This window comes from Myotis daubentonii, chromosome 2, assembly GCF_963259705.1.
Source record: "Myotis daubentonii chromosome 2, mMyoDau2.1, whole genome shotgun sequence".
In the NCBI taxonomy this organism is placed as follows: domain Eukaryota; kingdom Metazoa; phylum Chordata; class Mammalia; order Chiroptera; family Vespertilionidae; genus Myotis; species Myotis daubentonii.
In genome coordinates this window covers 159,120,145-159,131,614 of record NC_081841.1, presented here as the reverse complement: position 1 = coordinate 159,131,614, position 11,470 = coordinate 159,120,145, and the positions used below count along the sequence as shown (strand labels likewise).

The 11,470-nt window shown below is 44.1% G+C and overlaps 2 protein-coding genes across 3 annotated transcripts in view; one reads left to right on the top strand and one right to left on the bottom strand.

The window, feature by feature from the left end:
- The window catches only part of PIBF1 (progesterone immunomodulatory binding factor 1), a 237,935-nt gene extending 237,413 nt beyond the window's left edge, over window positions 1–522 (bottom strand). For both annotated transcript variants that reach the window (XM_059684820.1, XM_059684821.1), the window contains exon 1: window positions 200–522. The gene's annotated coding sequence lies outside the window, so the exon portion shown is untranslated. The remainder of the gene's footprint in view (window positions 1–199) is intronic.
- A 64-nt stretch (window positions 523–586) lies between these two features.
- Window positions 587–11,470, top strand: part of DIS3 (DIS3 homolog, exosome endoribonuclease and 3'-5' exoribonuclease) — a 31,174-nt gene continuing 20,290 nt past the window's right edge. Inside the window, exons 1-4 of the mRNA XM_059684819.1 lie at window positions 587–957; window positions 1,791–1,948; window positions 4,421–4,614; window positions 5,237–5,310. Of these exons, the coding sequence (XP_059540802.1) occupies window positions 730–957; window positions 1,791–1,948; window positions 4,421–4,614; window positions 5,237–5,310 (654 nt within the window). The 5' untranslated portion in view covers window positions 587–729. The remainder of the gene's footprint in view (window positions 958–1,790; window positions 1,949–4,420; window positions 4,615–5,236; window positions 5,311–11,470) is intronic.

Sequence of the window (11,470 nt, the reverse complement as noted above, 5' to 3'; positions counted from 1 at the left end):
GCACTTTGGCTGAACCGGCTTCCCTCCTTTTTAAAGGGCAAAGGGTAAGAACTGGATGAAATCAAAACGGGCAACACCAGCTGGGTCTCAAAGGATCAGGGACTGATACTGCCCACACATGCGGGGCGTAGAAAACCCAAACCAGGCAGCATCGGGGGACTCCTTGCCCCCCCGCGGGTATGGGATAGCCGAGAGCTACCTCGAAAGCTTCAATTACTCCCCGTCGAAGGCTGGACCAGCCGCCACTGCCCGGAGCTGGAGGTGTCTTCAATCAGACGCTCAGGTTGCAGCACCTCAAAAGTGAATTTCAGGTGGGGGACCGTTGGGACCCGTAACCAAGACAACCATTTGGGCGCCCAGAGGAAGACCGTGGAAGCGGCAGTCTGCAAACGCCCGAGCCGCCGGAACTTGGCCGGGATCCGCCCAGGCGCCGGAAGCAATGCATGCTGGGAGCTGGAGTCCAGAGGCGGGCCACGCCCACATCGTGGGCGGAAATGGCTCCGAGATCCGCCCCTCCTCCCTGGCTCCTCGCTTTTGCCCAATCCCCGTAGCCCTTCGAGAGCCAACCGGCATCAATCTCGACGTTTTCCCGCGGGAAGTGTTCGCTAGTGTCTGGGAGCGGGAAGGCGGGAACCTCCGGGTAAGGGATAGTCGTGCGACAGGGCTCCGAACTGACTCCGGTCGCCGGAAGAGCGCGGTAGCCGTCGGGATTCCGCGCCGCGAGGCAAGATGCTGAAGTCTAAGACTTTCTTAAAGAAGACCCGGGCGGGCGGCGTGATGAAGATCGTGCGCGAGCACTACCTGCGGGATGACATCGGCTGCGGGGCGCCGGGGTGCGCGGCCTGCGGCGGGGCGCACGAGGGGCCGGTCCTCGAGCCGCAGCCCCTGGACCCCGCGAGCAGCCTCTGCCCGCAGCCTCACTACCTGCTGCCTGACACCAACGTGCTGCTGCACCAGGTGCGTGGGCGGGCGAGCCTGGTCCACGCGGCCCGGCCAGGAAAGGGGTGTGACAGACAGGGAAACTGAGCCCAGGAGGCCGGTCTCGGGCAGCATCACGCGCTCAGGGAGAGGCAGACCACTGGGAGGCATGCCTCCTGACCCCCAGGACGAGCTTCTCGTCCTTGTAGGTGGTGTTTTTGAGTTCTTGGGATCATAAGGACTTTAGATACGTTATTTTTCTAACTCCTGGTGTCTCTTCTGCCTTAGATTGTAACTGTCTAGAGGCCGGGGACTTGGCTTCTGTGGCCTCCAGCCTGCGACCCCCCAGGCAGCTTGTAAGTGCCTACTACCGAAAATATGTGGGCCGACGTATTTCTTCATTAATGGACTTAGTTCTGCGAAGTTTTAGAATTAGTCTGTTTACCTGTGCTTTTACATGTCTAAGGGCTTTCTATAGCAAAATCTCTCCATACCTTAACATGCATTGTGTGTGTGTGTGTGTGTGTGTGTTAGTCAGTCCTCACCGGAGGTTATGTTTCATTTATTTTTAGAGAAAGAAAGGGAGAGAAAGAGGGAACCATTGATGTGAGAGAGAAACATCCATCGGTTGCCTCGCTCCCGCGCCCGAGCAGGATGACCAGGATCGAACCCGCAACCTTAGGGATGTTCCCTGACCGGAAATCGGAAACGCAACCTTTTGGGGGTACCCGGAGGCTCCAACCACTGAGCCACCCGGCCAGGCTATCGTTACTGTTTTGTTTTTTACACCCATGGCGTTTTATTTTCGACAAACAATTTACGAATGAACATAGGAAAATTAATTTTTCTTTTTTCTGCTTCTCTTCTTTAAGATTGATGTTCTTGAGGACCCTGCCATCAGGAATGTAATTGTACTACAAACAGTTCTGCAAGAAGTGAGAAACCGCAGTGCCCCGGTATATAAACGAATCCGAGATTTGACTAGTAACCAGGAGAAGCATTTCTATACGTTCACCAACGAGCACCATAGGTAGGAGGAACATTATGATAATTATCAGAAAACCACAGAATTATCTACATGTGGAGGAGGGCTCCTGTCAGTCATGTGTGATGCCAGAAGCTCTCTGATAGGGTTTGTACTCACAGGAATTTTATTTGGTTCTCACACAGCTGTACAGAAGGTAATGCTAAGCAGACCTAATTAAGGTCCCCTAAGCACTGATTGCATCAAACCTAGAGCCAGCGTCTCCTGCTCCTATGCTATAGTAGGTACTTTTATTTCTAAAATGTTTTCATTTTGAATTGATTTTAGTATGTGTCCAGCAATAGAATGATGGCAGATAAAATTTGCCTAGGTTCCTGGAAAACCATGTTATATGAATAGACAGCATAGGTTAAAAAAAGTCTAAGTTTGTGAAGGAGGTTTTAAATATAAAGCAGCTTTATTCTTCATGGGCTTTTACAAGTTAAACTAGTACCTTATAACTGATCACATTGAAGAAGATATGGTTCAAGTATAGAATTCTTTGTTATGTTTCGAATTCATGACCTGTGTTTGAACATAACATGTGATCTTCGAAAATAGATGTCACGACGTATGTTACATAAATCTGTGATGCGTCATAGTATGCTTTTATTAGGTTAGGTTAGGGCTTCTGAACCTTGGCACAGCTGGCATTTTGAGCTGGATAATTCTTTGCTGTGGGTGGGCTGTCTTCCTGTGTTATAGGATGTTTAGCAGCATCCCTGGCCTCTACCCGTTAGAAGCCAGTAGCAACCTTCCCCCTCATCCACAGAGTTGTAACGACCCAAATGTTTCCAGACATTGTCACACATTCACAGGGGGCAAAATCACCCCCATTTGGACCACTGGATTAGCTGGTAGATTTGGTAATAAAATCCCATTGGAATGTGCAAATTAAAAAGTTAGTTTCTCAATTTTTTTCTTTATTCTTATATCCCAAGCTTAAAAAAAAAATTGTTCTTGCAAAGAACATCTGCCCAGCCAACGTTCAGTGGTTGAGCTTAGCCAGGGGTGGGCAAACTTTTTGACTCGAGGGTCACAATGGGTTCTTAAACTGGACTGGAGGGCCGGAACGAAAGCATGGATGGAGTGTTTGTGTGAACTAATATAAATTCAAAGTAAACATCATTACATAAAAGGGTACGGTCTTTTTTTTTTAGTTTTATTCATTTCAAACGGGCCGTATTCGGCCCGCGGGCTGTAGTTTGCCCAGGGCTGGCTTAGACTCATGAATCTGGAGGTCATCGTTCAATTCCCGGTCAGGGCACAAGTCCAGGTTGCAGGCCCAATCCCCAATAGGGGGCGTGCAGGAGGCAGCCGATCAATGATCTTTTTCATTATTGAAGTTTCTGTCCCTTTCTCCCTCCCATCCTCTCTCTGAAATCAATTAAAAAAAACCATATTTTAAAAAGCCAGACTTTCTTTAAAAATAACATCAGTAAAACACTTGTAGCCATCTTATTCCTAGCTTGAAATCTAGAAGTAGAAATGTTGTTTTTCAGTGGAGAAAGACCAAGTTTCTTTGGAGCATGGTCATCAGATCCCTAATCAGGGGTTATTTTATTAACTTAGTGCAGTGAATAGAGTTTAGCAATACTGGGGTAACAGGAAAAATCTTAGATCTTAGGACACTTAGGTAAATATCATCTAAGATTCTTTTCCTCAAGTCATGCTAAAACCAATTCAAAAATTTACAACAGTGTCATTGATTGTTACACTTAAAGGTGTAAATGGTGAATAAAATAATTCTAAAAACTATTATAAATAAGTCTAAAATTTTTAAATTGAATCTTTTATTTTTAAGCACTAGAAGTTACTGTACTGAGTTTTGTTATTGTACTTAAATTTGGCTTGTAAAATAGATTCAAGTAAATGATGAGTATGCTGAAATATTTGGGAGTTCAGAGTAAATAGTCTTAGAAAGGAAATATGCAGTCATATCTGTATCTGGTCTTTTATTCTCTAGATAGCCTCTGGCATTAATAGTGTGTTTATCATGGATAATTTACATTCATTATATATTTATAGAATGATATAATAAATTATGTAATTGTACTATTTTATAGCTTTTAGGAATTACTGTTAACCTACAGTTCAAATGAAATCTCACTATCAGACCTGCAAAGGTTTATTATAGTTTTTTCCAACAAACCATTACTTATTTGATGTTCTAACCTGAGTATAAATTCTGATCTTGATTTTCCTTCTAGTGAAATAAAATTAGCCTTTTAATCATTCCATTAATAACATGATTTTCTTTTTCTAAGCAAATTGTTGTCTTAGAAACTTAACTATAAGGATCCTATTTATTTCCTCTCTGAGTTATAAATCTGAATTACATTCAAGAGAAAAAGATATACCCTTGACTTTTAAGTTTAGTGCTTATTAAGCATTTATATCCTAATATTTTTTACATGTGCTTATTTTTATTAATTTTCATTTCTTTTTTAAAATAATTTTTCTTTCCTTTACATTTAGAGAAACTTACATAGAACAAAAACAGGGAGAAAATTCTAATGACAGGAATGATAGAGCCATTAGAGTAGCAGCAAAATGGTACAATGAACATTTGAAGAAAATGTCAGCAGAGAATGAACTGCAAGTCATCTTAATAACAAATGACAGGAAAAACAAAGAGAAAGCCATAGAAGAAGGAATACCAGCTTTCACTTGTAAGTCTAAATGTAGGAACTGTTAATTCATGTTTCAAATGTATATAAAAGTTATCATCAGGCCATGGTTAGAAATTCACTTGGCTGTATTATATTTTCATAGTCTTTTAGTACCTCGTGATATTTTTGCATTTTTTTAAAAAAATATATTTTATTGATTTTTTTACAGAGAGGAAGGGAGAGGGATAGAGAGTCAGAAACATCGATGAGAGAGAAACATCGATCAGCTGCCTCCTGCACACTCCCCACTGGGGATGTGCCCGCAACCAAGGCACATGCCCTTGACCAGAATTGAACCTGGGACCCTTCAGTCCGAAGGCCACTGAGCCAAACCGGTTAAGGCTATTTTTGCATTTTTAAATTTCTGCATTTCTAAGCTCAGTGTGTTGTGGTTCCCAGGGGCTAATTTCCCCATCACTGTTTGGAATTGGCTTAGCAATAAAAGCTCATAGATAGGCTTGACCCACTGTCTTCACTCACTGATGTGGGCATGATCACATCAACAGATGTGGACCTCCCTCTCACCCCCAAAAAAGATGATTGATGTTCTTCCATATATAAGAAAAAACAAATAAGCAAAAAACAGTTGAATTTATTAAGAATTATAAAACTTATTTTTCAGGTGAAGAATATGTAAAGAGCCTAACTGCTAACCCTGAACTCATAGATCGTCTTGCTTGTTTGTCTGAAGAAGGGGTATGTTCGAGTTTGTTTTATTTTGTTTCTGAAAAGTAAAATATTAAAATAACCATTTTGAAATATAATATAATTTTATGAAATATAAAAATTAGAATGTTGGTGGGAATTGGAAAAGTAGTTGGGTTATAGACAGTAAGAGGGTCTGTAATAGTCTTATGAAAATACCATTTCTAAAAGACATGACACTCTAAAATAGCATTGCTTGCCAATATATCCTCAGCAACCTGAGTAGAACGTGGTACTTGGTAGCACTGTTTGATGAATAAATAAAAGAATCTATGGCTGGTTTGTGAATAGGAGTAGCTGTTTGACAAAGAAGTGGCAGGTACTGAAGATAGAGCATACTGTAGCGGTAATCCCAAAGGAGGAGAGAAGGCAGTCATAAGAGATAGACTAGGAAGGGCAGGGGTCTGATAATGGGAACCCTGTAGGTCAGTATTTTTTATATTGCCTTACAAAGATCTCTCTAAAGGGCTGCTATGAAGAGACTAGAGGCCTGGTGCATGAAATTCGTGCATGGCTAGGGTCCCTAGGCCTGGCCAGCAATCACAGTCTATCTGTGGGGTGACTGGCAGGGCTATCGGAGGCAGAGATGTCCGCTGGCATCTGCCTTAGCTGGTCTGACGCCTCCCGCTCACCGGCCCTGCCCACAGCCACCACACTAGTCACCTCCCTCTGCAGGGTGACCGGCGGGGCGATCGGGCCTCCACTGGCACCTGCCTTGGCTGGCGGCCTGGCACCGTCCACTCGCCAGCCCTGCCCTCCATCGACGCCGCTGGTCAGGGCCTGCAGGCTGGGGGCAGCTCCTGCGTTGAGCGTCTGCCTCTGGGTGATCAGAGAGCGTCATAGCGACCAGTCATTCTGCCAGTTTTTCTGCCATTTGGTCAGTTTGCATATTAGGGTTTTATTATATAGGATGATAGCATATAGGATTCTGGGCTCCCTACCTTATACTGGGTGGCTAAAAGAAATTAAGGGTATATAAGAGTGTGCCTGGGAGAGATGGGGGAGAATGATCAGAAATGTTATTTATTTGAAAGAACACTCTAGTATTGATATGTAAAATGATTCACTGTATCAGGGGCAAGATTATAGGCAGAGGAATCACTGTAATAGCAGATGTGAGAGGGCATGCTACGGGAATCATTAAACTTTGTGAGCCTTCATTTCCTTACTTGTAAAGTGTGTTTAGCAATAGTCACTTGATAATGTTGTTATGAGGATTGAATAAGAGAAAAACGGTAGTATTAAAATTCTTTATCTCAGTGCCTAGCACAGAGTAAGTGTATAAATGGTAGCTATTGTTATTATAGAAATGGATTTTAATAGAACATTATACATACATCCAGTCTTAACAATATTTTTCCCATTTCTGTTTGCCTACAACCAGCTACTTTAGAAAATGAAATGTGAGAAAATAAAAGCTGGGCTTGATTTTTGGAGTACAGATTTAGAATTGCCTTGTCTAATACGTAGCCCTTAGTTGCATGTAGCTGTTTAAATTTAATTCAAGTTAAAAATTCATTTTCTCAGTTGCATTATCCACTTCAAATTCTCAAGAGCCACTTGTGCATAGTGGCTTCCATTTTGGACATCACAAAAAGAATATTCCCTTCATCACAAAGTTGTTTTGAATAGCACTGATCTAGGAAAAGAAACAAGTAATCTAACATTGGTAATACATAGTATTTGATTAAGTATTATGGTACTAAATGTTGGGTATGGTGAAATTGTAGTGAGTTTTGTTGTAATATAACGTGTTCCTCAAATTCACTGTGCTGTGCAACATCCTATATAATAAAAGGTTAATATGCAAATCAACCAAATGGCAGAAAGACCAGTCGCTGTGACGCACACTGACCACCAGGGGGCTGACGCTTAGTGCAGGAGCTGCCCCCTGGTGGTCAGTGGGGTCCCACAGGGGGAGCACTACTCAGCCAGAAGCCAGGCTCACAGCTGGTGAGCACAGCGGCAGTGGCTGGAGCCTCTTGCGCCTCCATGGCAGTGCTAAGGATGTCCGACTGCCAGCTTAGGGAGTGAGCCTAAGCTGTCAGTCAGACATCCCCCAAGGGCTCCCGGACTGTGAGAGGACACAGGTCGGGCTGAGGGATGCCCCCCGCCCTCAGGCGAGTGCACTAATTTCGTGCACCGGGCCTCTAGTCATGTAATAAAAACCACAGAGCTTATGGGAAAATGTGGTTAGAGGCACATACTCAAAAACTTCAGGAAGTGGTGGAAAGAGGTTTATTTAAATTCAGACAGGAAGTTGTTAACAGCAGACGAAGATGGTGGGGCTCAGAACATATGGTGATCTGAGGCCATTGTGAAGATGTTTGGGGGAGGTATGTGTGTGTTTTATGGTTTCCTATGCAGCTTGGTTCACCTGGTACAGTTTTGTTTATTCACCTTGCATTTTCTAATATATCAGTCACATTGGAACAATTTATGTTTTCAAAACAAGCAGTATAGTAGAGTGGGCTGTACTTAACAAGGGCACCAGATTTAGGATGTCAGGGCTTCTCAATAGAAATAATATCTAAGCTGAGATGTGAAGAGTGTTAACTAAGCAAGTTTGCTTTGAGGTGGTCATTTTAGCTCAGTTATGTAAAGGAGTAAGCCATGGTGATAACTAGGGGAAGAGCATTTCAAGCAGAGGAAACAGCAAGTTCAAAGATTAGAATAAGTTGGTAAGATTAAGAAAGAGAAAATGGGATGGAGTGAGCAAGGGAGAAAATTAGTAATGAAGTTAGAACTGTAGATAGGGCAAAGTAATCCTATCTAATAAAAGAGAAACATGCAAATTGACCATAACCCCAACACCCTTCCCATTGGCTAATCAGCAGGATATGCAAATTAACTGCCAACCAAGATGGCTTCTGGCCACCAGGCAGCTGAAGTGAACAGGAGGCTTGCTTGCTCCAGTGACAGAGGAAGCCAAGGTTTCCGGCCTGCAGCAGCCCAGCTCTGAGTTCCGGATGCAACAAAGTTGCAATTATAGAACCTAAACAAGATCCAGATAGCTGCTTTCAGCAGGCAGCGGGCTCAGAGCTTAGAGCGGCAGTGATGGCAACAGTGTTTCAATTATAGAAGCTAACCAAAGCCCAGATATCTGCTTTCAGCAGCTGAGGCCTCAAGCTGGAGCCAGCCTCAGAGCTAAAGCCAGCTCTCAGCTCCAGTGACAGCCATAGAAAGTAAATAAATCCCAGATTTAAAAAAAGAAAAAAAAGGAGAGTCTGGGAGCTTCAGTCACCTGCCAGCCTGAAAACGGCCCTCAGCCTCTCACCCAGACTGGCCAGGCACCACAGTGGGGACCCCCACCCTGAAGGGGGTGCGGGCAGCCTAAAAACAGCCATCAGCCCATCATCCAGGCTGGCCAGGCACCCAAGCGGGACCCCCACCCTGATCCGGGACACCCTTCAGGGCAAACCAGCTGGCCCCCACCCGTGCACCAGGCCTCTATCCTATACTACAGGCAGGGCGGGACAGCACGAGCTACCATCCGGGCCCCATGTGCAGCCCTGGGCAGCGGGGCATAAGCCCCGCCCCCAGCCGGGACCCCTGTGTGCCACCTGAGCCCCCAGCGGGGACCACCATGCCGCCTAAGCCCCGCACTGCTAAGCCCCGCCCCCAGGCAGGACCCTATGACTATTGGAGAGCAGGAAAGTGCCTCTGGGTCCTGGGTCGCTGTGGTGATCCAGCCATCGGTAAGTAGAAAAGTGGGGCCTGTAGGCAGCCCCCAGCTGTGCCTTCTCCCCGGTCGCCATGAGGATCCGGGAGCAGGAAAGCAAGCCTGGCCTGAGGGCAGCCCCCAGCTGTGCCTTCTCCCCGGTAGCCATGAGGATCCGGGAGCAGGAAAGCAAGCCTGGCCTGAGAGCAGCCCCAGCTGAGCCTGATCCAGGAGCAGGAAAGCCTGGCCTGCGGGCAGCCCCCAGCTGGGCCTGCTCCCCGGTCACCATGTGGATCCCGGAGCAGGAGAGCAAGTCCAGCCTGCAGGAAGCCCCCAGCTGGGCCTGCTCCCCAGTTGCCATGGAGACCTGGAAGCGGGGAAAGCCCGGCCTGTGGGCAGCCCCCAGCTGGGCCTGCTCCCCGGTCACCATGGCGATCCGGGAGCAGGAAAGCCCGGCTTGCAAGCAGCACCCCCATCCTGGCCATAGCTCAAGGGAGAGTACAACATGCAGTGGAGGCCAGGAGCCTGAGAGATCAACACAGGGGGGCTCTGCTCCAAGCCTCCATGGTGTGGCTGGGGGCAGGCCCAGCCACACACACACACACACACACACACACACACACACACACACACGGGATGCCTGCTCTGAGCCTCTGCTGCCAGACTGTGGCCATCAGTAGGATATCCACTGAAGGCTCCCGGACTGTGAGAGGGGCAGGCTGGGCTGAGGGAACCCCCACCCCCCCAGTGCACGAATTTTGTGCACCAGGCCTCTAGTATATATATAAAAAGTCATAGGGAAAATATTAGTCTTCTACTGTTGGATAGCTGTTGAGCAGGGGAATAATATGACTTATCCGGCTGTTCTAAGAATATATTAGAAACAAGAGTTTCCAGGTAGGAGAATATTTTAGTACTTTTGGGGAGAGAAGACAAAATTGGACCAAGGTAATAACAGTTAAGGTAGTAAGAAGTACTGAGATATTGGGTGTATTTTATAGATAAGTGTTTTAGGACTTGGTGATGGATTAGATGGGGCTATGAGGTAATATGGATGACTTTAGGTGTTTCACCTAAGCAACTACATAAATAGTATCGTTTTATTTATATAAAATGGAAGAAGCGGGATTAGGTAGAAAATCACAAGTATAATTTTAGACATTTTAAGTTTGAGATACCTATCAGAGCTCCAAGTACTTTTATGGTACTACATATAGTTGGGTATACAAATCTGTAGTTCATGAGGGAAGGAGGGTTAGGACTATACAAATTTGGAAGTTATCAATATATAGGTAGTATATAAAGCGATAAGACCAAATGAGATTATTAGGGCAGGGATTAGTAGACCCTTTTTTTTTTTTTAAAAAAAAAAAGTGTATTCACAGAATTCTGTAACCATCACCACAATATAATTTTAGAATGTTTGTTTTCTTCCCCTGTCAAAGAAACTCCATACCTATTACCACTCTATTCCAGTCTCCTCCTGAAATGCTGTTGCTCCAGCCCAAAGCAACCACTGATTTTTCTGTCTATAACTTTATCTATTCTGGACATTTCGCATAAATGAAATAATGCAGTATGTGGTCTTTAGTGAGTGGCTTTTTTTCTCTTAGCCTAATATTTTCAGCTTCCTCATGTTATAGCACATATCAATACTTACTTTATTTTTTATTGCCAAATAACATTTTATTTATCCATTTTCCAGTTGATAGATACTGGTATTTTAGTTGTTTTCACTCACTGGCTATTAATTTAGGATGCTGCTATGAACATTTGTGTACAAGTTTTTGTATGGATATGTGTTTTCATTTCTCCTCGATATATACAAGTGGGTTTGCTGGGTCATAGGATAATTTTATGTTTAACTTTCTGAGGGACTGCCAAACTGCTTTTCAAATATTTCAGATATATTTGTGTTTTCCAAAGTGTATTCCCAAAGCAATGTATGAGGGTTCCAATTTATCCATTTTCTCACCAATACATTATTGTATTTTTTATTATAGCCATTCTAATGGGTTTGAAGTGATACCTAATTGGGTTTTGATTGCATTTTCCTAATGACTGGTGATGATCATTTTTTCATGAGCTTGTTGGAGTGCCTATGTGTACATGAGTGTATATGAGTGTCTTTTTGAGAAAATGTTTATTAAAATTCTTTGCCCATTTTGTAGTTGGGTTATTTGTCTTTTTATTGAGTTGTAAGGGTTCTTTACATATTCTGGGTAAAATTTCTTTATCATGGATATGCAAATATTTTCTCCCAGGCAAACTTTTTTTGTAAAGTATAAATAGTATTTTTTTATAGCTTTGCAAGCTATGATCTCTGTTGCAAGTACTCAACTTACGCTATTGTAGTGCAGAAACAGCCATCAACAATCCTATTTAATAATAGACAAAGATGCAAATTGATTGTACCTTCGCTACGCCCACCATTGGCTAATCAGAGTGATATGCAAATTAGATGGCGGTTAATTTGTATATGTAGGTGTG